The sequence below is a fragment of the Triticum dicoccoides genome, chromosome 3A, assembly GCF_002162155.2.
Source record: "Triticum dicoccoides isolate Atlit2015 ecotype Zavitan chromosome 3A, WEW_v2.0, whole genome shotgun sequence".
Classification (NCBI taxonomy): Eukaryota; Viridiplantae; Streptophyta; class Magnoliopsida; order Poales; family Poaceae; genus Triticum; species Triticum dicoccoides.
This window is the reverse complement of record NC_041384.1, coordinates 35,597,550-35,623,414: the sequence shown is the minus strand read 5'-3', so window position 1 is coordinate 35,623,414 and position 25,865 is coordinate 35,597,550. Positions and strand designations below refer to the sequence as shown.

Here is a 25,865-nt window from a genome sequence, read left to right as displayed (position 1 = left end):
GCCCTCTTACTCTGTTCCTGATGTTGCTCATGTTCCTTGACTCACCATCAATCTTTTTTCTGCTGGTCAACTTACTGATTCTGGTTGTCGTGTCATCCTTGACGTTAACTCTTGTTCTGTTCAGGATCGTTGAACACACACTTTGGTTGGGGCTGGCCCTTGCCGCCGTGACTCTCAGGGTCTTTGGGAGCTAGATTGGCTTCATGTACCTTCCCCTACCACCACTATTGCCAGTCCATCCGCTTCTGTCGCTTCAGCTACCGGCTCCTTCCAGCTGTGGCATCATCGACTTGGTCATCTTTGTGGGTCTCGCTTGTCGTCATTAGTTCGTCGAGGTCTTTTGGGGTCTGTCTCAGGAGATGTCTCTTTAGAGTGTCAGGGTTATAGACTAGGAAAACAGATTCAGCTACCTTATCCTACTAGTGAGTCGGTGTCTCAACGTCCTTTTGATTTAGTCCATTCTGATGTATGGGGTCCGGCTCCCTTCGCTTCGAAAGGGGGCCATCGATACTATATTATTTTTATAGATCATTTCTCTCGTTGCACTTGGCTTTATTTTATGACTTCTCGCAGTGAGGTTCTCTCCATGTATAAGTGTTTTGCTGCCATGGTTCACACTCAGTTCTCTTCGCCTATTCGTGTGTTTCGTGCTAACTCCGCTGGCGAGTATATTTCCAAGATGTTGCGTGGCGTTCTTGCTGAGCAGGGCACTCTTCCTCAGTTCTCTTGTCCTGGTGCTCATGCTCAGAATGGCGTGGCTGAGCGAAAGCATCGCCACCTTCTTGAGGCGGCTCGTGCGTTGATGATCGCCTCTTCTCTTCCACCTCATTTTTTGGCGGAGGCTATCTCCACCTCCACCTATCTCATCAACCTTCAGCCGCCTGCTGCTCTCCAGGGTGGTGTTCCTTTTGAGCGTCTCTTTGATCATTCTCCTGATTATTCGACACTTCACTTGTTTGGTTGTGTTTGCTATGTTCTTCTTGCCCCTCGCGAACGCACCAAACTGACCGCTCAGTCTATTGAGTGTGTTTTCTTAGGCTTTAGTGATGAGCATAAGGGCTATCGTTGTTGGGATTCTATCGGTCGTCAGATGCATATTTCTCAGGATGTGACTTTGATGAGTCTCGTCCCTTGTACCCGCGTCCATCTTCCTCGACCTTTTCTTGAGCCGACTTCTTATCATGTGGCTGTTGTCCATCCTGAATGGCAGTTCGCGATGGCAGAGGAGATTGCTGCTCTTGAACGCACTGGTACATGCATGTTTAATGTTGATGTTGACATAGAAAGCTATCCCTACAAAATCCATAAGATTCAAGACAAAAGTTTAATGTTGACATAGAAATAATAATACTTCAAGCATTCTAACCAAGCAATCATGTCTTCTCAAAATAACATGGCTAAAGAAAGCTATCCCTACAAAATCATATAGTCTGGATATGCTCCATCTTCACCACACAAAATATTTAAATCATGCACAACCCCGATGACAAGCCAAGCAATTGTTTCATACTTTTGATGTTCTCAAACTTGTTCAATCTTCACGCAATACATGAGCGTGAGCCATGGACATAGCACTATAGGTGGAATAGAATGGTGGTTGTGGAGAAGACAAAAAGGAGAAGATAGTCTCACATCAACTAGGCGTATCAACGGGCTACGGAGATGCCCATCAATAGACATCAATGTGAGTGAGTAGGGATTGCCATGCAATGGATGCACTCGAGCTATAAGTGTATGAAAGCTCTACAGAAGAAACTAAGTGGGTGTGCATCCAACTCGCTTGCTCACGGAGACCGTCATTGGAATATACAAGCCAAGTTCTATAATGAAAAATCCGCACTAGTATATGAAAGTGACAAAATAGGAGACTCTCTATCATGAAGATCATGGTGCTACTTTGAAGCACAAGTGTGGAAAATGATAGTAGCATTGCCCCTTATCTCTTTTTCTCTCATTTTTTATTTGGGCCTTTTTCTCTTTTTATGGCCTCTTTTTTCTCGTTCGGAGTCTCATCCCGACTTGTGGGGGACTCATAGTCTCCATCATATTTTCCTCACATGGGACAATGCTCTAATAATGAAAATCATCACACTTTTACTTACATACAACTCAAGAATTACAACTCGATACTTAGAACAAAATATGACTCTATGTGAATGCCTCCGGTGGTGTACCGGGATGTGCGATGAATCAAGAGTGATATGTATGAAATTATGAACAGTGGCTTTGTCACAAATACGATGTCAACTACATGATCATGCAAAGCAATATGACAATGATGAAGCGTGTCATAATAAACGGAACGGTGGAAAGTTGCATGGCAATATATCTCGGAATGGCTATGGAAATGCCATAATAGGTAGGTATGGTGGCTGTTTTGAGGAAGGTAATAAATGGTGGGTTTATGGTACCGGCGAAAGTTGGGCGGTACTAGAGAGGCTAGCAATGGTGGAAGGGGGAGAGTGTGTATAATCCATGGACTCAACATTAGTCATAAAGAACTCACATACTTATCGCAAAAATCTATTAGTTATCGAAACAAAGTACTATGCGCATGCTCCTAGGGGATAGATTGGAGGAAAAGACCATCACTCGTCCCCGACCGCCACTCATAAGGAAGACAATCAATAAATAAATCATGCTCCGACTTCATCACATAACGGTTCACAAAACGTGCATGCTACGAGAATCACAAACTTTAACACAAGTATTTCTCAAATTCACAACTACTCACTAGCATGACTCTAATATCACCAACTTCACATCTCAAAGCAATCATCAAGTATCAAACATCTCATAGTATTCAATGCACTTTATATGAAAGTTTTTATTATACCCGTCTTGGATGCCATCATGTTAGGACTGGTTTCATAACCAAAGAAAATTACCATGCTATTCTAAATACTCTCAAAATAATATAAGTGAAGCATGGGAGATCAATAATTTCTATAAAATAAAACCACCACCGTGTTCTAAAGAGAAATAAGTGAAGCACTAGAGCAAAATTATATAGCTCAAAAGATATAAGTGAAGCACATAGAGTATTCTGATAAATTCTGATGCATGTGTGTCTCTCCAAAACGGTGTGTACAGCAAAGATGATTGTGGTAAACAAAAAAGCAAAGACTCAAATCATACAATACGCTCCAAGCAAAACACATATTGTGTGGTGAATAAAATTATAGCCTCAAGTAAAGTTACCGATAGATGAAGACGAAAGAGGGGATGCCTTCCGGGGCATCCCCAAGCTTAGGCTTTTGGTTGTCCTTGAATTTTACCTTGGGGTGCCTTGGGCATCCCCAAGCTTAGGCTCTTGCCATTTCTTATTCGAAAATCCATCAAATCTTTACCCAAAAACTTGAAAACTTCACAACACAAAACTCAATAGAAAATCTCATGAGCTCCATTAGTATAAGAAAACGAACCACCACTTTAAGGTACTGTAATTAACTCATTCTTTATTTATATTGGTGTTAAACCTACTGTATTCCATCTTCTCTATGGTTCATAACCCCCGATACTAGCCATAGATTCATCAAAATAAGAAAACAACAAACGAAAAACAGAATCTATCAAAAACAAAACAATTTGTAGTAGTCTGTAGGTTTCGAATACTTCTGTAACTTCAAAAATCCTGAGAAATTAGGACGTCCTAAATAATTTGTATATTGATCTACTGCAGTTAGAATTGGTATTTTATCTCTCTCTGGTAAAAAATGAAAATTATTATCGTTAGCGCATACTTTTTTTCCAGCAAGCATAACAATCATCCAAGAAGATCCTAAAGGCTTTACTTGGCACAAACACTAATTAAACACAAAAAACACAATCATAACAGAGGATAGATGATTTATTCATTACTAAACAGGAACAAAAACAAGGAAAAAATAAAATTGGGTTGCCTCCCAACAAGCGCTATCGGTTAACGCCCCTAGCTAGGCGTAAAAACAAGAATAGATTTAGGTATTGTCATCTTTGGTAGGCAATTCTTCAATTGAACACTTATAACCCTTAGGAGGTTCTTTATTTTTGCAAATGATCAAACTCCTAGGTAGGAAATCAAGAAATTCATTTGTAGCAAAAGGTTCCTTAATGATATCTAAAAAGTTGGGGTGAACACTTAGTGATTTGAGATCTTCATTTTTCTTACTAGAAAATTCACCCTTATTTTTAGGAACATAGATAAATTTGGCAACTTTGGTAGGAGGAGGATTTGAGGTGTTTTTAATGGCAAAAAAAGCGGACCCCAAGTTGGTAATAATTTCTTCGAGTTTATCAATTCTAGTAGAATCTTGATCTATCTTTTCATTGACTATGGGTTCCTTTTCCTTGAGATTTTTCAGAGTAACTCCTACCTTAGATCCATATTGAGTAATTTGGTTGTGGATCTTTTTATCCAAATTTTCAATTAACTCCACGGTGGCAATTTTATTTTCAATAATATCAAGCCTTTGCATCACATGTCCCAAAGTTAAAATAGTTCCATTGACCAAAAGAGGTGGTGGGCCTAACAAATCTATCATAGCATTATAAGAACCAAAAGTATGGATTCCCAAGAAATTCCCTCCGATGATGGTGTCAAGAACATATCTATTCCAAGGAGTGATGCCTACGTAAAAATTGCAAAGAAGAACAGAAGTAGATTGCTTTTTAATAGATCTATTTTGAGCATTGCAAATTCTATACCAAGCATCTTTTAGGTTATCTCCCTCCCTTTGTTTAAAATTAAGAACTTCACTATCGGGAGTGTTAACAATGATAGGAGAACTAGCCATGAGGGCAAATAAACGATCTAACACACAGGCACACAAGAGGCAAGCGAAGAGAAGCAAACGGAAAAAGGGGGAACAAAAAAGAGGCGAATAAAACGGCAAGGGTGAAGTGGGGGAGAGGAAAACGAGAGGCAAATGGCGATAATGTAATGTGAGGGATAAGAGTTTGTGATGGGTACTTGGTATGTCTTGACTTCATTGTAGATCTCCCCGGCAACGGCGCCAGAAATGGCTAGTTGACGGGAGATCAAATCTTGACTTGACTTGGTGCAAATATCCCCCGCAACGGCGCAAGAAATCCTTCTTGCTACCTCTTGAGCATGCGTTGGTTTTTCCTTGAAGAGGAAAGGGTGATGCAGCAAAGTAGCGTAAGTATTTCCCTTAGTTTTTGAGAACCAAGGTATCAATCCAGTAGGAGACTACACACAAATCGCCTAGTACCTGCACAAACAAATAAGAACCTTGCAACCAAGGCGATAAAGGGGTTGATAATCCCTTCACGACCACTTGCAAAAGTGAGATCTGATAAAGATAATAAGATAAATATTTTTTGTATTTTTGTTGTGTAGATTGGAAAATAAAGATTGCAAAATAAACGGCGGCAGAAATGGCTAGTTGACGGGAAACAAATATGATGTAAAGTAGACCCGGGGGCCATAGGTTTCACTAGTGGCTTCTCTCAAGATAGCATATATTACGGTGGGTGAACAAATTATTGTCGAGCAATTGATAGGAAAGCGCATAGTTATGATGCTATCTAGGCATGATCATGAACATAGGCATCACGTCCGTGTCAAGTAGACCGAAATGATTCTGCATCTACTACTATTACCCCACACATCGACCGCTATCCAGCATGCATCTAGAGTGTTAAGTTCATAATAACAGAGTAACACATTAGGCAAGATGACATGATGTAGAGGCATAAACTCATGCAATATGATATAAACCCCATCTTTTTATCCTTGATGGAAACAATACAATACGAGTCTTGCTGCCCCTACTGTCACTGGGAAAGGACACCACAAGATTGGACCCAAAGCTAAGCACTTCTCCCATTGCAAGAAAGATCAATCTAGTAGGCCAAACCAAACTGATAATTCGAAGAGACTTGCAAAGATATCAAATCATGCATATAAGAATTCATATATTGTTCATAGATAATCTTAATCATAAACCCACAATACATCGGATCTCGGCAAACACACCGCAAAAAGTATTAGATCGAATAGATCTCCAAGAACATCGAGGATAACTTTGTATTGAGAACCAAAGAGAGAGAAGAAGCCATCTAGCTAATAACTATGGACCCGAAGGTCTGTGTGATACGTCTCCAACATATCTATAATTTTTGATTGTTCCATGCTATTATATTATCTGTTTTGGATGTTTAATGGGATTTAATATACCTTTTTATTATTTTTGGGACTAACCTACTAACCAAAGGCCCAGTGCAAATTGTTGTTTTTTTGCCTATTTCAGTGTTTCGCAAAAAGGTAATATCAAACGTAATCCAAATGAAATGAAACCTTCGGGAGAGTTATTTTTGGAACAAACGTGATCCAAGAGACTTGGAGTCGACGTCAAGAAAGAAATGAGGTAGCCACGAGGCAGGAGGGCGCGCCCAGGGGGGTAGGCGCGCCCCCCACCCTCGTGGGCCCCTCGTAGCTCCACTGACGTACTTCTCCCTCCTATATATACCCATATACCCCGAAAACATCCAAGAGCACCACGAAATCCTATTTCCACCGCCACAACCTTCTGTACCCGTGAGATCCCATCTTGGGGCCTTTTCCGGTGCTCCGCCGGAGGGGGAATCAATCACAGAGGGCTTCTACATCAACACCATAGCCTCTCCGATGATGTGTGAGTAGTTTACCACAGACCTTCGGGTCCATAGTTATTAGCTAGATGGCTTCTTCTCTCTCTTTGTATCTCAATACAAAGTTCTCCTCGATTCTCTTGGAGATCTATTCGATGTAACTCTTTTTTGCGGTGTGTTTGTCGAGATCCGATGAATTGTGAGTTTATGATCAAGATTATCTATGAACAATATTTGATTCTCCTCTGAAATCTCTTATGCATAATTTAATATGTTTGCAAGTCTCTTCGAATTATCAGTTTGGTTTGGCCTACTAGATTGATCTTTCTTGCAATGGGAGAAATGCTTAGCTTTTGGTTCAATCTTGCGGTGTCCTTTCCCAGTGACAGTAGGGGCAGCAAGGCACGTATTGTATTGTTGCCATCGAGGATAAAAAGATGTTGTTTATATCATATTGCTTGAGTTTATCCCTCTACATCATGTCATTTTGCCTAATGTGTTACTCTGTTCTTATGAACTTAATACTCTAGATGCATGTTGGATAGCAGTCGATGTGTGGAGTAATAGTAGTAGATGCAGAATCATTTCGGTCTACTTGTCTCGGACGTGATGCCTATATACATGATCATGCCTAGATATTCTCATAATTATTCGCTTTTCTATCAATTGCTCGACGGTAATTTGTTCACCCACCGTAGAATATGCTATCTTGAGAGAAGCCTCTAGTGAAACCTATGGCCCCCGGGTCTATCTTTCATCATATTATTTTACTATCTATTTCCATAGTTGTTTACTTTGTAATTTTTATTTTCCAATCTACACCATAAAAATACCAAAAATATTTATCTTATTATCTCTATTAGATCTCACTTCCGTAAGTGACCGTGAAGGGACTGACAACCCCTTTATCGTGTTGGTTGCGAAGTTCTTGTTTGTTTGTGCAGGTACTAGGTGACCTGCGTGTTACCTCCTACTGGATTGATACCTTGGTTCTCAAAACGGAGGAAAATACTTACGCTACTTTGATGCATCACCCTTTTCTCTTCAAGGGAAAAACCAACGCAAGCTCAAGAGGTAGCACTGTGGTAAACTACTCACAGATCATCGGAGAGGCTATGGTGTTGATGTAGAAGCCCTCCGTGATCGAATCCCCCTCCGGTAGATCACCGGAAAAGGTCCCCAAATGGGATCTCACTGGTACAGAAGGTTGCGGCAGTGGAAAAGTGGTTTCGTGGCTCCCCTGTATGTTTTCAGTGTATAAGAGTATATATAGGTGAAGGAAATAGGTCGGTGGAGCTACGAGGGGCCCACGAGGGTGGGGGGTGCCTGCCCTCTGGGCGTGCCGCCCTACCTCGTGGCCGCCTCGTTGCTTACTTGACCCCCACTCCAAGTCTCCTGGATTGCGTTTGTTCCAAAAAAGATCCTCGCGAAGGTTTCATTCCGTTTGGATTCCGTTTGATATTTTTTTCTGCGAAACACTGAAATAGGCAAAAAAAATAGCAATTTGCACTGGGCCTTCGGTTAATAGGTTAGTCTCAAAAATAATACAAAAGTGCATATTAAAGCCCATTAAACATCCAAAACATATAATATAATAGCATGGAACAATAAAAAATTATAGATACGTTGGAGACGTATCACCTGGTGCCGCCAGGAGCGGCACTCGAGCGGGGTCTTTTCTCTATGGTACCAAATTTTATCTCTATCTCTTCATCCGCCCTTAGTCTAGTATTATTGTCAAATCCCAAACTTTATCTTCTTTGTTTAGCATCATTTGACGTTTTTATTTTCAACTTTAGGAAATCAATGAAATGGTCCTCATGTACTGCGAAAGATGGCATATTGTCTGCTTTTAAAATGAAACATTCTCACAGGCACTATTCAAGGAAGAAAAAGAATACAGTTAATTAGCAAATGCCATATGTGTAGACCGAAGAATGGTAAACACTCAAAGGTAGTTGCCGCACCCATTACTTATTTTTCTTTTTTGCGCCTTGTCGCACCTATTACTAACCGCAAGGAAATTCCGCATTACCTATAATGTTTTGCATCGCCATGGGGTGGAACCCAGGAGCACGGGACGAAGGCAGGATGGGATAAGGGAGGGTGTGAAACCTAGTAGCCCTGTTCTACGGAAAAGGGAATGGTAGAGAGAAAGGACATACCATTCCGTACAGAAATTTGGACAAGCTTTGTGTAATTAATGTTCAGTATTAATGTACGAATAAAAATGTTAACAATTTTCAACATGATAACTGCCGTGGTGTACTGACCGGGAACTACTTACTTACTGAAGATCACATAAGTGCGACTTTTGGCATTTAATGAAGAAGAATGTATTCACAATCAGAGAGGTATGTTCCGGTTCTTATATGATTATGGGTTATAATTTAACCGTTCTTATCATGGGTTATAAAACCGAAAAAATTATTAATTATATACATAAAATTAATAAAAAAATGTGAAACTTCATTGTAAATTCATCTTTGTCACTCCATGTAATCGTAAACAAAAAATTATAAACACGCTGATGCATAAGACAAGCGATGGTTAGAGGAGGGCGACGAGACCTAGTTTGTCTTCACTGTGGTCTTCTCGTATGGTCCTATGGCGATACGACGTAAATCCAATGGTGAAAAGTAATCAAAGTGGGTTCTCCCTAAATCCAATTGTCCAAATCAGAATATCAAACAAATTTAAATACAAAGTTCTACAGATTAAAGATAACCGACAGACATTAGTACAAGAGCATACCTGTTTGTTGATGGCAACTATAATCTTAAATCTCAAAGCTGAAATAATGCATCCTTGCAGCTATGTCTCCACTGACAAATTGACTTCTTGCTAATAGAGAAGCCCAACGATTGGTGGTAAGCAACAAAAATGTCCGCAATATGGTTACTGCAATGATACTTTCTTTTTTATCGTATGCCCACAGTATCGTACAGTAACACACCAGTAGTATCCACTTCATCTGCAAATAGCAGCAATAAAATTTAGCACGAAATAACATAATTTATATATGATAAATTGTATAGGTTGTACAATCTTTTATTTTGAGGCAAACATTATGCAATTTGTACTCTGTACTACTAGCCAATTCACAAGATATATAGTGCAGTAGCACAGCAATCGATCATCATTCTCTGTTCATCCTCTTTCTTAGGACCAAAGCAAGTATAGCGTCAGTCAATCAACCTTATATAAGGCCCTAATGAAAAGTGAAAACTGGGAACAAATAGCATCACCTATAATAGTTCATATTCTGATCATCTGATGCAGACTTGGGTACGAACCATGGCAGTAGAATTTTCAATGTCAATGTCCACAACAGCCCAACTGAAGCAGCATGACTAATCAATATATTTATTGGGTGTCATACAACTTAGAATAATTTTAAAGTACTTTTCATGTTTTCGTAACAACCCAATTGAAGCAGCATGAGTAATCAATAGATTTATTGGAGCTAGCAAAGCGGTGAATATATATCTTGCACCTACTATTTTGCACAGTTGATGATCGTGTCTTGTTACTATTAATTAAACGACGTTCTCTCCTTCATTGTCATGGAGAGTACGTACGTCAGTGCAATCTCAACGAATCCGAGGATCATGCAGAAATTCTCATCCACTTCTAGCTTGTGTGCCTGGTGTAAAATATAGCGCAAGGTCTGCAGGTAAGCAATTATAGGAATCCAGCAGATATAAACCATCGTCGCCCACAAACCTGATGTACATCACTACTCCATGCTATGTCCATTGGACAATCTAATAAGCCGATCTAATTGACCTCGGCAGAGCTGATATTCATTGTCAATCCAGGAGAAGCATGCCAACACAGCGGAAGCAGCATCCATGTATGTTCGTGACGAATGGCGGCGACGTCGCCCACCTCCTTACAGGATGAGGCAGCTCTCACCTCGTGGCAGTGGCCGTCCGTCCTCAACAATGAGTCGACTCCTGTGTCCTTGCCAGAGGAGGTTCTTAGATGCGGCAGATACATGAGGAATCATTGCACCATAGTGATAGAGAGGCCACCATCGACGGCGGTCTACACGATCTATGCGGCCATGGCCACAGAGATGCTCGATGTGACAGAGGCAAAGGCGACCACGACTCTTAACCGAACAACGCCGGATCAGACCGAGCTCTTGGAACCCTCGATACCTAGTGAAGGTGCTGACGACACGATGCCAAGGAGGATGGTGGCAGCCTGCAAGGAGAGGCCGAGCGGCCCATCCCCTGCGTGAGCGTGCACGAGAGACATAGAGTGAGGGAGAGGGAGGAATCCAGGATGGGATAGGGCACGAGGCTACGTGGTGGCGGCGGCGCTCGGACTTTTCAAGCGGTAGGGCTGGACGACAGAAGTAAGATGAGGCGTCCGCATTTTTTTGTTGCTTCCATTGGATAATATTCAATTACAAATTAAATAGGTACATAAATACTTCAATAATGAGATAATATTCCATAAAAATTAAGTAGGTACATAAATGCTTTAATAATGAGATTTCTTAAAATTGGTTATTTGTTTCCTAATTAATGTGATTGAGCGATTTAAGGTAATCAATATAGATTTGATCTTTAGAGATTGATCGTGATTGATTCTTTTACATAAATGTATTACTAAATAACTTGCGTCAGTATGGAAAGTTCTGATCCGTACAGATTTTTCTCGTTGTGTGAGAGGGTGATGCGAAACTAAACGATGAGGTGGCGGAGGGGATGAAAAAAACCCAGCAAAATAAAATGGTTGAAAGTGATGGGACGAAAATAAACCGTGGACATTATTCAATCAACTCAGATATCTCTACTCCTAATGAAGCAGTTGGTACTCTCCGCTGATCAATTTTCGTCCCACTAGAAACGGTTTTTTTTGTCCTCGATCCCACCTCCTGCGTCCCCTCGGTTCCCACCTCCACCCTCGAACCAGGAAATAAAAATTGGTATGCTCCCATTATGTCCAGTGCTAAACCCTCCGGTTCATCGAAAAAATCTCGCGCCTGAAAATAATCTACGATGGTTAACCCATGAAGAATTAGCCAGACGTTTCCGTGCGTTGCGAACGAGCGAGCGAAGCCTTTGCCCTCGAGCGACGCCACACCAGACCCTTGGCCCTCGCAGCCGCCACCGATCCCCTCCCTCAAACGCCGCCGCCCGTCGCTGCCGCCCCCGCCACCTCCCGTCGCGGGCAGGTGGGAGGAGCCCTGCCCGGCCATGGCGACACCGCCGGTGGCCTCCTCCTCCCCCTCACCTTCTCTCCCTCTCCCAAGGGAGGGAAGAGAATGGAAGGGATCTGATTGGAGCGGTGGATCTGCGCCCTTGCCGTCTCTTCTTTTCTTCACCGATTTCAGGAGGAGATCGAAGTGGGAGGTAGACGAGCAGGAGCGCCGCGTCCGCGACAGCGATGAGCGACGACCCAGGTAACGCTATCTCCCTGCCGATGCCCCAACCCATCTTCTCCCCGTAGCCTGTACTCACGCGCCCCCAGGTTCTCCTCTCCCATGGCAGGGGTCGGCGAGTGGCAACAGATGCGGGACACCAACTGGTGGCGCAACGGACAGCGAGAGGCGGGACACCAACTGGGCGCGCCTCTCGCGGCCGACTTCCACGGCGGCGACGTTGTTTACCTTGGCGCCTGCTTCTTTCCGACTCAGCGATCCCCGCGGGCACCGATGGACGGCGACGGGCAGCACGTGCGGCCGCGGAGCCGCGCGCTCCTGACCGACGACAAGGATGACGGGACGTACGCCAGCGACGTGTACAGCGGCAACCTCGCCGCCACGGGAGGGTCTCGTGCTGGCGGCATCTTGTTGAGTTCCTTCCTTGTGCGACTTGGTTTGTTCATGGGTGTGAGATTGAGAGCAATTCTTCTCCCCTTCTTTCTGAATCTGCGGTTTCTAAACGATTGTTTGCGACCAAATGCAGGGGCGGTAGCAGTACTTGGTGCAGCGCCGCCACGGCGACTACGGCAGCGTCGGGGTCATCGTCGTCCTCATCCGCACAGGGAAGCTGGACTGGGAGGTTTACTGCTTCCGGTCGGCAGACGATGGATATGACGCTATGCCCAGCACGAGTGCTAACGCCATCACGGCCGGCACCACTGGTGAGAGCCTCCTTGGGCGCATGTCTCTAACTGCACTTTTGTTATGCAAGAAATTTTAGTCTTGATCCATCGCTGGGATTGTTCATCTCTATTTTGTGTGGATAGGTTACAAGAAATTTACCCTACAAAAATGTTGAAATAAATTGGTGTGTTGCTAGATAGGCTAACTAGCTAGGAAGCTGCGAGCTAGATAGGTTAACTGAAATTGTTTGACTTTAAAGTGTTACAGATCAGCTGCCATCAGTCATGTAAATAAGTTGAAAGGAAATCATGCTACTCTGATAACTGGATTCCTCTTTAATTTCGTGGTATGATCTTTTAGTACGTAGCAGACTAAAACCGAGTCTGAAAGTAGTGTCAAATTTGGTGTAGACTCCACGTTCAGCAGTGGCCATGCAAGGTATTTTTTGTTGGGTGTGCCATTGTGTTTTTTGGAGCAATAATCCTACAGCTATTGGGTAAGATTTACAGTCCGTGTAGACGAGCCGTATGTCTTATTGTTAGTATCTCTACTCCTAATGTCTCATTTGGTAGTCTCCGTTTTACGGTTAATTTTCGTCCCACCTCCACTGGTTTATTTTCGTTCTCCATCCCACCTAACACATACACACGTCTGTGCTTGCTTGCTGATGTGTGTGTGTCGATGCGTCCCTCACGTGCTCTCCCGCCAGGCACCAGCAGCCGTTCGGTGTGCTCTCCGGCATGCTGCAGTCGAAGGGTCGAGCAGGAGCTATGGATGCCAGCAAACAAGCCTGTGCAGACGGCAATGCATGTGAGGGCTTGCATCCTCATCCCCATCCCAATCTCTGACTATAATACTATAGATTAGATTATATGACATGCATTAGTTGCTTACCTTTGTAGCTGGCATGCACATACACCATCGTTTTCTGATAATTAACCATAGTGATCAAGTTAAAAATTATATCATACCAATCTATTATGGTTGTGATTTTGTTATTATCCCGAAACAAAATACTGTACTGTAAATAAATCACAATTAGAGATTCTATTTTTGAGAGGTGCTATATGTTCTCTTTTCACAAACAGTCACTGGTTAGTTTTTATACATTTTCTTTCCAGTCGTCGTAATAAATGAACTAGTTTTTCATATCAAATTGTGAGATGAAAATTTTGTTTCTTTGTGACCTATTTTACATCAAACACCACATGGAGTTTGAAGCCGATTTCAAATAAGTGGTGAATATGTCTTATTCTCATAAATACAATGAACAAGATATTATAGCCATTTGTTTTAGTGGAGAAGACCATGTTGTACTATTTCCTTACTACTCCCCTTTTTAAATCTTTCCATATTTCCTTTGCAGCATAAGAACGTAATGGTATATTTCTTGCTCTGGAATTCTAACCACACAAATGTTTAGGTGCTTTTATATTCCTTTTACATTTTTTCAAATAGTATCTGAAGTATATGCTAATCTTCCGCAAAACAGTATAGTTCTTTAAAGTAACAATTCATGAAACAAGTTGTCCTGTGGCAGCACACATGCACCTTTTTATGTACTATACATTTGCCATGTGATTTCTTTTGTGATGCTTATTTGCTCGTTTTTATAGTTTTATTTTATTTACCTTCTCTTACAGCAATCAAATCGGATGGAGAACATCACACAACAGGTAAACATTCTTGTATACTGATATTGAAAAATTACATCTTTGTTTGATTCAGATAGTTTTTAGCAAGAGGATGGATATACTGTGATGTTATTTCTGATTAATAGTTTTTTGGCAAAATTTTATGATAAGCCTTTCTCCAGGACATAAAGAAAATGGTGGCACTTTGGGTTTTGAAGACGCCGCCTCGCGTAGGACTACGAACATGGGACGCTCAGTCGAGTTTTTCTTAACTCGTCAGGATTCTCATGCTGCAAATTTAGTAACGGGGCAAATTTTTTGGTGTCCTGGTGTGTTTGCGGATTGATGAAAATTTGGCGAGGGAGATCATAAACCATCGCTCGCTGCAGCACATCAATTGTTGAATTCGTTTGAAGGAGCTGTCAATTGTTGAATTCGCTTGAAGGAGGTGTGTTTGCTCTCTGTTCCCTTGAGTCAATCACCATGATTTTACATCGAGACGATGTTTCTTCTTCAAAAGGGGATGATGAACAACATGGGAACAAGGAGGAACTTTACCCGCCTGTTATAGACTAAGCACTAAAAGCATGCTTGCATTCACTTTAGCTTGTTCATTCTGTTATAGGGCAGTGCTTTCGTTATGCGTATGATGCTTTCAGTTTATTGAAAGATTTGTTCCAAGGATAAATTCTGATCTTTTGAAACTATGTTTTTTTAGTGATAACCTTTATAAGTTGGACTGTTTATGGGCGCTGGAAGTCTTGTAATAACCGTTGTTGTACATACGTTTATCATCATAAGAGAGATAATATATTCTTTTGATCCTCACAAATTTTTGCAGATGGAGCTTGTTTGGCTGAATTTGCTACTGAGCTGCCACATTTTGAGGGCCTGCAATTGAAGAATACAACACTTGAGATAACAATTGAAGAATACTAGAGTAATAATAACTACTGCAAGATTGATGTATTTTCTTTTTGTTGGAGATTTTCTGCATCTTTTATGGACGGTAACATTTGAGATAACAATTTGATGTGCTAACCATCAAGATCAACTTTGACATGTTTGGTCTCTAAAAGTTACTATTGACCATCATTAGTACATCCTATAAGGTATAGTAAGTACTATGAGTAACTTACCAGACATTGACTGTAGAAGTTGCTATCCAACTCTTGTGAAATCTAACCATGTTATTCATTTACGATACCTGTACGTATGTGGTACACAATCTGAAATAGTAGAAGGGGAAAATAAAGCATTAATGTGGAGTATGTTCCAATGGAAATCTTCAGGAACACCTTGAAGGTAAGCATCATATGATCCTTCACGTCCATTCAATCTATGTATGATAGGTGCAATCGTCTTTTAAAATTCTATGTTACTGAGTTCAGATATATGCAGGTCTGAGTGCAATTTTTCTTTAGTTCTCTGTGAGCTTAAAAATGCAACTGATGTGGCCCATGCAACTGAAATTAAAAACATGGAGAAGAATCATAAAAGATCTCGCTGAAAATGCCCTCGTTCCGCACTTCGTGTGGACAGGCAGCGCCCTTTACCTTTGAAGTCTCGAAAAATGGTCTGGGTGATGCGGGTGCCTCAATGCTTGATGCCATGTTCTGTAAGAGGCCAAGGTACTATATTTTGTCCCTGATGCATAACTTGCATTGATTTTTTGTAAACTGTCCTTTTAGAGGCAATGATGAAAATGATTTTTGTGCATGAAACAACAAACCAGTTCAGTCTTTTTTATGCAGAGATCAAATTGATTTTTGTGCATAAAATTCTTCTTTGTGATACAAGGTCTTCTAATCAGTTTCTGCGCTATGCTTGAGGTACCATAAAAGCATATGGGCATCAATTCGACAGGGTTTTGCATTATGTTTCATGCATATGTGCGCATAGACTCGATTCTTGTAGGTCCTGAATTACGTGCAACTTTATGTTATGGGTTAGATGAGTCAAGATCAATGATTTGAACTTGTTATCATTCCAAGCAGCTCAGCTCACTGAAATCTGAAATCCAAATATGAGCTCAATGAATATTGATTGCCTCTAAAAGAAATGCTTAGGTTTTTATGTTTTTATTCAGTTTTATTTAGGGTTGAGTAGTTCAAATATATTTTTTCAGGAATTTTTGTAGGGACCGTGTGTGTGGCACTTAATATTCGTCTTTGTGTCTTGTTTGCGCACTTAATATTGGTCTAATTTTTGTTGCATAGGTTGTATTTGGGTGTCCATGCGCTACAGGGAATTACTGTGCGTAGTAGTAAGAATTGATTTAAACGTAGAGCCTAGACTCGCACTCCATGAGCATCCATGGCCGGCGAGACAGGACCCTCGACCCTCGGCCTCTGTTGAGAAGGATCGTTCCACTGTGTCCGATTTGTAGTACAGAGCAATCTCATTCCTCTGAAGTTCCTATTGGGAAAATGGGCAAGATGTGTTTGGTCAGTGGTGCTTTGTTTTTGAGAGGTTAAGGATATGGGAGGGAATAGATTCTTGTTTGTTTTTGAGAGAGAGGCAGGGAGGAGGAAAGCGGTAGAGAATGGACCTTGGACCTTTGGGAAAGAATTACTAGTCATGGAGGAGTTCGATCCGGCAAAGACCATAGATGATTATAAGTTTGATAAAGTGCCAATCTGGATTAGGATCTTTAACGTGCCGCTGGGTCTGATGTGCAAAGAATTGGTAGAAGATATGGGTGAGAATATTGGTGATCTGATAGAGGTGGACACAGGAGAGGATGGGACAACGGTTGCGCAATGCTTGAGGGTCAAAGTGCGGATCATGGTGAAGGAACCTCTTATGAGGGGAATGTTCCTAGACGATGAGGAGGATGCTGATGGGGACATAGTGGTCAAGGCAAAGGGGGGAGAGGAGGAGGAAGAACCAAAAATCTGGTGCCACTTTCAATACGAGTTCCTCCCGGACTTATGCTACACATGCGGCATCATGGGGCATATTGACCGTGAATGCAAGACAAAGTTGAAAAGGGGGGAGGTGGCTGAGTATGGGAGATGGCTACGTTACTTGCCAGAAGCATATCAGGGCGGTGAGGAGAGGGGGAGGCAGGCTATGGAATACAGTGGTGGAGCCAACAGAAGGAGGTACGGATGGACCAATAGCAGCGGCAGGTCAGGAAGCGATGGTCCTTCTTGGAGGAAGAATACAGAAGGGTCTGAGAGAGGCAGTGGGAATGAACGCGAGAGGACTGATGGGGAGGAGGTTACCAGCCCATTAAAGATCAAAAACACGACCGGGGTAGCCCCAAGCAGGAGAACTGATGTGGCGAAGCAGCTGGGGTTTCAGAGCGATACAGGAAGTGGCGGACAGGTTAAAGGACCCCAAATCATACAAAAGGGAGCCTTAACTGTGGAGGTAGTGGAGGGGGGTCCAAAAGAAGGAGGGGGCTTGATCAAAGGAGTGGGTCAGGTAAAAGGAGGGGAGAACGAAGTTAGTACCGATGAAGCAAAATCGGAGGCCGGTAAGGTGGGGGAGGGGGTACGAGGTCAATCAGCAGATACAAGTGGGCTGGCCGTTGTACATAATGCAGGTGAGAAGCAGAATTCAATGGGGAAAGGGGGGAGGTACAAGAAGAAAGGAAGGGAGGGAAGGGTTTTGGGGCATGCAGATAATGTGCTCCTGGAGAAGAAGAGAGGTGGGGATGACATGGTGGTTGAGGAGCTAAACCCGGAGAGTAAGAAGAGCAAGTTAGAAGGGCACGGTGCAGATGGTGTGGAGGTCACAAACAATGCTAAAGTGGGGCTGTCGGAACAGCCTGCGTGCCCCAATGAAGCTTATCTCCTGGAATTCCCGGGGGTTGGGGAACGGCCCGGCGATTCGTGGTCTTCTGGGTCTCCAGAAGAAGGAGGACCCCGATGTTCTGTTTCTGTCGGAGACGAAGATGGAGCAACGTAGACTGGAATGGTTAAGGTGGAAGATGAATATGACTTGTTTGATGGTGAAGAACTGTGAGGGTCAGAGTGGGGGGTTGGCCATGTTCTGGAAGAAAGAAGTGAACCTGCGCATTGTGGGTTTTATGTCCAAATATCATATTGATGCGGAGATTACTGAGGAGGATGGGTTCAAGTGGAGGTTTATAGATGTTTATGGTGAGCCGAAGATGAGTGAGAAAGTTAAAACCTGGCGCCTCATGAGGAATCTGAAACACCACAATAATAAACCGTGGCTTTGTGCAGGCGACTTCAATGAGGTATTACATAGCTGGGAGAAGGAAGGGGGGGTTCCACGCAGCCAGGCATGTATGGATCGGTTCAAATCAGCCCTCGAAGAGTGTGAATTAGATGACCTTGGCTTTACTGGAGATGCGTTTACTTGGAGGAATAACAACCAGGCTGCGTGCGATTATGTCAAGGAGCGGCTGGATAGGGCTGTTGCTACGCAATCATGGCGTAACCGTTTTCCTGCTTACAAGGTGATCAATGGTGATCCGTTCCACTCGGACCACAGACCAATCATCATAGATACGACCGGGGCTGCAGCAATCAGGAAAGGAGACCTGCAGAATCGTATGCCCAGGTTTGAGGCAAGATGGCTAGATGAAGAAGGATGTAGGGAGATAGTGCAAAATGCATGGGGGAGGGAGAAGAATATAGAAGGGAAGGAAGTAGCAGGAGCAGCTAAGGGAGTGCTGAAGGAAGTTTTTGATTGGAGCAAGAACGTTCTCGGCGACCTTGAGAAAAGAATTCATAGACTGAAGAAGGAGCTCGAGGCTGTAAGAAGGAAGAGTATTGATGACGAGCAGGTTCAGAGGGAGCATATGCTGCGATTTAAATTGAGTCGGCTGGAGGACCAGCTAGAAACATACTGGAAACAACGGGCGCACATCAATTGGATGAAGTGGGGAGACCGAAATACGAATTTTTTTCATGCGGCCGCGTCGGAGAGGAGGAGGAAGAATAGGATCAAGAAGCTAAGAAGGGATGATGGGGCTGTGGTGGAGAGGGAGGAGGAGCTAAAGGAAGTTGTAACTAATTACTTTATGAATCTGTTCACTTCTCATGCAGGTGGTCGGCATGAAGAACTACTTGCACGAGTGAACTCTCGTGTCACTCCCGATATGAACGGCCTCTTGCAGAAGGAGTACACGCGTGAGGAGGTATATGAAGCGCTGCAAAGTATCGGTGACCTCAAAGCTCCGGCCCGGATGGCATGCCAGCCGTATTTATAAGAAATGTTGGGACTTTGTGGGTGATGATATTGCTACGGAGGCCCTTGCAGTACTCAATGGGGGGCCGATGCCGGAGGGTTGGAATGAGACCTGTGTTGTGCTGATACCTAAAGTAAAGAATCCAGATAATATGAAATATCTTAGACCAATCAGCCTCTGCAACGTCGTCTATAAACTGGTCTCAAAAGTATTGGCAAACCGTCTCAAACAAATCCTTCCTGATATTATATCCCCCAATCAGAGTGCCTTTGTACCCGGTCGGTTAATTACGGACGATATCCTGCTAGCATATGAGTGCACACATCTTATGCAGAACAAAAGGAGAGGCAAGGAGGGGCTTGCGGCGGTCAAACTCGATATGAGTAAAGCCTATGATCGCATTGAATGGATCTTCCTGGAAAAGATGATGCGGAAACTGGGGTTTGGCGAAGAGTGGATTGACAGAATTATGCTATGTGTATCCTCAGTATCCTATAGGGTGAAAGTGAACGGAGATTATACGGATGTGATCGTACCACAGCAGGGTCTACGGCAAGGCGACCCTTTATCACCGTATCTTTTCCTTATATGTGCAGAAGGATTTTCTTCTCTGCTGAATGTTGCTGAGGCGGATGGAACATTGAGTGGGATACGCATTTGCAACAATGCATCGAGCTTTAATCATCTATTATTTGCGGATGACTCACTAGTACTCATTAAAGCTACAAGCGAGAGTGCTATGGCTTTGCAAAATGTGCTACAACTGTATGAGGATTGCTCGGGGCAAGTTGTAAACTATGATAAATCATCTGTTATGTTCAGTAAGAATACAAGGAATCCGAGGAAACATGAAGTGCTTGGACTGCTGAATATTAGAGCTGAAGCGCGTAATGAGAAGTACCTGGGACTACCCGTCTATGTTGGCCAAGCTAGAAAGCAGACCTTTGAGTATCTGAAGGAGAGCATATGGCAGCACATACAGGGATGGCAGGAGAGGTTGCTGTCCAAAATGGGGAAGGGCGTGTTGATCAAAGCATGTGCCCAAGCTATCCCTACTTTTGCTATGTCATGTTTCCATTTGACCAAGACTTTGTGCGAGGAGATTGGCACGATGATATGTTGATTTTGGTGGGCAAAACAGGACAAGAATAACACAATGCACTGGCTGAGCTGGGAGTTATTGACAAGACCAAAGAAGGATGGGGGGATGGGATTCAGAGATATATATGGCTTCAATATCGCTATGTTGTCACGACAGGCATGTCGGCTGCTAACTGCACCTGACTCCCTGTGCGCTAGGGTCTTGAAAGCCAGATACTTTCCGCGCACATCAATTCTTGAGGCAGAGGCTCATCCGGGTATATCATATACGTGGAGAAGTATTCTGAAGGGGGTGTCACTTTTGAAGGAGGGTCTGATACATAGAGTTGGAGATGGAAGCTCGGTCAAAATCTGGACAGATCCATGGCTGAACAGAGACGGACCAAGAACTCCATCCACCCCCAGGGGAGGCTGCCTCCTCACTAGAGTTTGTGAACTAGTGGATCCCGACACACAGACTTGGGATGAAGCTTTGGTGTGTGACATTTTCAGTCCGGAAGAGGCTAGCATCATCTTGGCAACTCCGGTCCGGGATGATTGGGAGGACTGCTATGCCTGGTATCATGATAGCAAGGGAGTTTTCTCAGTTAAATCGGCTTACCAAATTTACATCAAGATGAGGGATGCAACACTACCGGGGACCTCGACCGTCTTGCCAAACCGATGGGAGTGGTCTGACATCTGGAAGTTACCGTGCCAACCAAAAATCCAACAGTTCGTGTGGCGTCTAGCTCACAACAGCCTACCACTGAAACTGAATATGAAACGCCGGGGCATCAACTGTGACACTGTGTGTGTTTGTTGTAAACGGCTTGATGAGGATGGAGCTCACCTGTTTCTGAAGTGCAAACAAGTGAAGATAGTGTGGCGTTCTTTGCAACTGGAGCATATTCGAATGCAGATGTGTACATGTATCGATGCACATGCAGTGGTGAATACTGTATTTCAGCTACCAGAAGAGAAAAGGATTCTGGTGGTCTGCCTGCTATGGCGATGGTGGAACTGGAGGAACAAAACAAATGCGAGCGAAGCTGCTGGACCAATAGACAATCTTGCTGGGGAGATCAATCATTGGGCAATGGATTCCCTCGCCCTATGCCGACAACCTAGTAATGCGAACTATAAGCGCATGGCCCAGCAATGGCAAAGGCCTGAGGAGGACTGCCTGAAAATTAACTGCGATGGCGCATTTTCAGCGACATCGTGCACAGGCGGCTGGGGCTTCGTCATCAGAGACCATGTCGGAGATGTACGAGGGTCTGGAGCAGGCTACCTGCACCATGTGGCCTCTCCGGTGCAGGCTGAAGCGGAAGCATGTGCTAGAGCACTTGAGGCTGCATCAAGCTGGGGAATGACCAATGTGGAGGTGGAACTGGACTGTCAGGTGCTTGTCAACGCTCTAAGAAGCCCTGAAGCTGATCTCGCCTGGGAAGGAATCCTGTTTCGGGAGATACGGACCTTCGCTCAGCTGAACTTCAACAGAATTAATTTCTCTTTTGCCCCGAGGGCGTGTAATCATCTCGCTCATGCTTTAGCTGCCTTTGGTGCTAGGCGTCAAATAATCCAGGAGGTTTGGTCGGAGGACCTGCCAAATGATGTAAATGTGCGATCGGCCAGCAACTTGGCTGGACCTGGTTAATCTATGGAATCGTAGTGTTCCATCTCAAAAAAAAAGTGGTGCTTTGTTTTTTAGGCTATGGCTATGATAACTTGATGACACCCCTTTATAGTACAGAGCAATCTCATGCATTTGTCCTCCATCTTCAGGAACATTTATTAGTGTACAATGGCCAAGCAATTGTTTAAAAAAATAAGAAACCTGGAATTGAATTGCTAAAACATGGAATTATTCTGCTTATTTGTAGGTTAATGTATGACTATCACGTTCCCCACCAAGTGAAATGTGCTATTTCACCACAAACATTGACGAAGTTAAGTTCAGTGCAGGCAAAATGGATAAGTCTGTAACTGGAACTCTGGATAGTTGATCCTCTGACTGGCAAAAAATTTATCAAAGTTGCTGAGGTTCAGGGGTCTGAAATTAAGGTATTGATGCTTTGGGGTTCTTATCTTTTCATTCCCATGTTACATGCTATGAGTGTAATTTGGTCTTAGTATCTATCAACTTTTCCCAGCTCAAAAAACAATATATTTTTCGCCAGGACAGAGCTCAAAATACAAAGACTGACTTTTCCTTGTCTAAATTTTACTGATATTAGCGTGTGTGTATTAGCTCTGATGTGTGTTCTAAAAAAATATGTAATATTTTCATGTTGCAGCCATTCGTGAATAGTTTATCTAAATGCCCAAAACCCACTTAGAGCTCCAGAGAGGTCTTGTTTTCTTGTACTATGGATTTAAGGTGATTCTCAAGAGGAACAAGTCGCCATGGACCGATGAGATCGAGAGATGGCTCCGCGGTTGCGTGGAGTGGAGGCTGAGAGGAGAGGCAACAACAACCCGTTGTCCGTGACGGCCCGAGCATTTGCGAGAGGGGATGGAGCGGGGGTTGCATCGTCACGGCCAGTTGCCAGAGTGGATGGAGTGGTGGCTGCACGGACGCGCTCCTGGAGGTGCCGGTATGCACCCTGATTTTGAGCCTGGGAGGTTCCTTGCTCTGTCCTGTCCTCAAGGGTGTTCATCTACTTTGGTATCGTGCTCTGGAGTCAGGACGATGCACTAATGCAGGTTTGATTCTTTACTTTTTCTTTTGTTTTATTTGTATGCATATCCCTGAATTTTGTGAGCCGTGATTTAAATGTTGTCGTGTGTGCCATTGTGTCCTATATAATTATTCTATTGAAGCACCGCTGCAACCCAATTTGTTTATCAAATTGATGCAAGAAACAAACTAATACATAGAGAGTATAAATTTATTGCATTAATCTGTATATCCCTGCACCTAGCGATAGGTAGAGATGGATAAATTTTGTAGCTTTTTGATCCCGGTTTTTCCTATTGAAATTATGGATTTGGAATTTAATCATGGAGTGTTTCGATTGCCTGCTTACGGAATCACAATGAGCACAAGTTTGCAACCTTGAAGGAAAACCCGTTGCAACTGATGACATAATATTACGTCGCAACAAGAATGTATAGAGCTGCAGAGCTCTGTGGATCCTTCTCTTCACAAAAGGTGAGGTTTAAAGTTCATGTTTGTGCTTATTGAAAAACAAAGAAAGAGACGAGTTGCTTGATATATTGACAGGTATATAGTGTAACAAAAACACGCTTATAGTTCTAACATGAATTTGATTGACTTGGGAGTTGTGACATGCAAGTATTTTATGGTTGATAATTCTGTACTACTTGTTATATTGTATAAAAATAGTCTCTGGTTTCATCTTCTTTGATGACATATTTTCTATAACAATTGAAATGCATTATGCACATGTTCTTTTTATTGTGGTTCCATATTTTTTCAAATTTATATATTCTCTATGAATAGTAACATAGATGCATGTTCTTAATCTATTTTAGATTTTTGTTCACCCGAAAATGCAGTATAGATCTGCCATTGACATTTTTTTGAAGCACTGGGTGAACATTTGCCGAGATGCCGATAGGAAAAGCCTTTTTGTTTCCTCATAAAATGTTGCCCATTAGTTATTAAACTTAATGGATGCATGTTGTGGGCTTGATGACCATGTACACCTTTTTTAGTTAGAACTGTGTCTGCTATGGATCTATCTTGCTTAATACAAAGAACTCTGCATGCTTAGGAAACAAGAGGTAATGTAAACAATAGATTCTCTTGTGAAATTGCGATTCAGCCTTGGGGCGTGGATGGCGAGAAGCGGAGGCATGTGCCTAGAGTAGCGGACCATGATGGATTGATGAGCTGATGTCACGTGACGTACTCACGTGGCGGCTGGTTAGGCTCCGGCGGCTGGAGCCATCATCGACCATGATGCCGCGCCAGGAGCACAAGGGCTAAGACGAGGACATGTTGGTGCTGATGAAATAAGGTTTATTGGGTCGTCCTCTACCAGCAACATATTACACAATCTATTTAAGCTGATTGATTCTCTTTGGTACAAATGTCCCTCATTTAGTTGATGAAACTCTACCTTCATAAAATTAATTGAGTTGGGAACCATAACATATATACATCTATGACTGGTATCTATTTGGCTATATTAAACTGACAATTTATTCATTTTACCGGAAGGATATGTCGTCAAGATGATTAATTCTACAAACTATACTGCTAATTCATCGGAAATGACTACCAACTTGTTTAATTCCGCATGTGCAGGTGCTGCCGGTTGATGGGGGCCTAACCATGAGTCTAACTGAAAGTGAACGGGAGTGATGTGCAGAAAAAAATCTTAGCACATAGGCTGAATTTGTATAGTACTTCGAATTTATTAGGCAGTACCCCCTCCATTTGTATATCACTTCCGAATACAAGTTCAGGTTATTAGGCAGTACTATTGAATTTAAGGATTGATACTTGAAGATTTTAAAAGGTTACTAAATTTTGTACCAAGTCTACTGTTATGTATGGGAAGAACATGCGCTAAAATATTGATAATGCAAATGAAAGTGATCGTTTGATTATTAAATCATGCCACTAATAAGATAAGTTCTTGTCACTTATTTCTTCACAAATTTCCATTGTTCAGGTTCGGACTTGATTTGTTGAGCTATTTTAATTTATGTATGAGAGAAATGAAATACTTTATGAGTTGTATGTCGAAACTTTGATCAGTTTGTTGTGGAATAATGTCGGTGATTTGGATTCTTAACTAATTTATGATAGGCTTCCCTTTTGGGGGCTCTCATTTGGTTTTATGTTCTTTTTTCTTACCAGATAGAAGATACTTAATGTTGGTATCCCAGAGTTTTACTTACTAGGTATAAATAGAAATGAGACTTATTTATTGAGAATTTTATTTGTAGTTTGTGTCAGTGCCCTCATACTTCTCACATGAAACCTTGAAGAAAAGCATAATGAATGATATAAAAATGCTGGTGGTGCGGAAAAAATATAAAGTCGAGGGTACAAAAGTATTAGGATCTCCATGCCGGCGGATGTAGTGGGTTGCACTGATTGCAGTTACTTCTTTGCCGTTATTTGTTGTTACTGCCATAGTTCATTTTTCGTGCTTATCATACCTCATGAATACACTTGAGTGAAATTGGGGATAGTATATATGCATTCTTCCAGAGTTTCAAGAAGGATAGCAGAGAAATATTTCTTGGGGCTGTGACATAGCTGTGTAGTACTTCTACATCTGTAGCATTTACAGTTCATGTACTTACAGCTTAATGCAAGCATTGTGATTAGTTACAGATT

At 42.6% G+C, this 25,865-nt stretch overlaps 1 protein-coding gene and 2 long non-coding RNA genes across 7 annotated transcripts; all 3 read left to right on the top strand.

Annotated features, from left to right (window-relative positions):
- The first annotated feature begins 11,792 nt into the window (after positions 1 to 11,792).
- LOC119271830 lies at positions 11,793 to 12,527 on the top strand. The gene is made up of 3 exons (XM_037553496.1): positions 11,793 to 12,013; positions 12,082 to 12,418; positions 12,519 to 12,527. Exons 1-3 carry the CDS (start codon positions 11,808 to 11,810, stop codon positions 12,525 to 12,527), a joined length of 552 nt encoding a protein of 183 aa, XP_037409393.1. The 5' UTR covers positions 11,793 to 11,807.
- A 17-nt stretch (positions 12,528 to 12,544) lies between these two features.
- On the top strand, positions 12,545 to 22,608 carry LOC119266885. 4 transcript variants are annotated; one of them, XR_005132182.1, is made up of 8 exons: positions 12,545 to 12,696; positions 13,368 to 13,468; positions 14,302 to 14,334; positions 14,475 to 14,740; positions 15,134 to 15,404; positions 15,534 to 15,597; positions 15,694 to 15,923; positions 22,429 to 22,608. It is a non-coding gene; the product is annotated as an uncharacterized LOC119266885 (long non-coding RNA). The 4 variants fall into 4 exon arrangements; XR_005132180.1 differs by having other exon boundaries at positions 14,464 to 14,740; positions 22,511 to 22,608; XR_005132181.1 differs by having other exon boundaries at positions 14,464 to 14,740; positions 22,506 to 22,564.
- A 941-nt stretch (positions 22,609 to 23,549) lies between these two features.
- On the top strand, positions 23,550 to 25,117 carry LOC119271102. Of its 2 annotated transcripts, none has more exons than XR_005134421.1 (3): positions 23,550 to 23,699; positions 24,286 to 24,531; positions 24,822 to 25,117. It is a non-coding gene; the product is annotated as an uncharacterized LOC119271102 (long non-coding RNA). The 2 variants fall into 2 exon arrangements; XR_005134422.1 differs by having other exon boundaries at positions 23,553 to 23,699; positions 24,337 to 24,531; positions 24,822 to 25,114.
- Positions 25,118 to 25,865: the final 748 nt, after the last annotated feature.

What these genes read in the sequence shown, in the direction of transcription:
- LOC119271830 (XM_037553496.1), top strand. Translation starts at nt 11,808, where the DNA reads ATGGCGACACCGCCGGTGGCCTCCTCCTCCCCCTCACCTTCTCTCCCT. An exon ending in AGCGATGAGCGACGACCCAG is followed by an intron (nt 12,014 to 12,081) that starts GTAACGCTATCT and finishes ACGCGCCCCCAG; the next exon opens with GTTCTCCTCTCCCATGGCAG.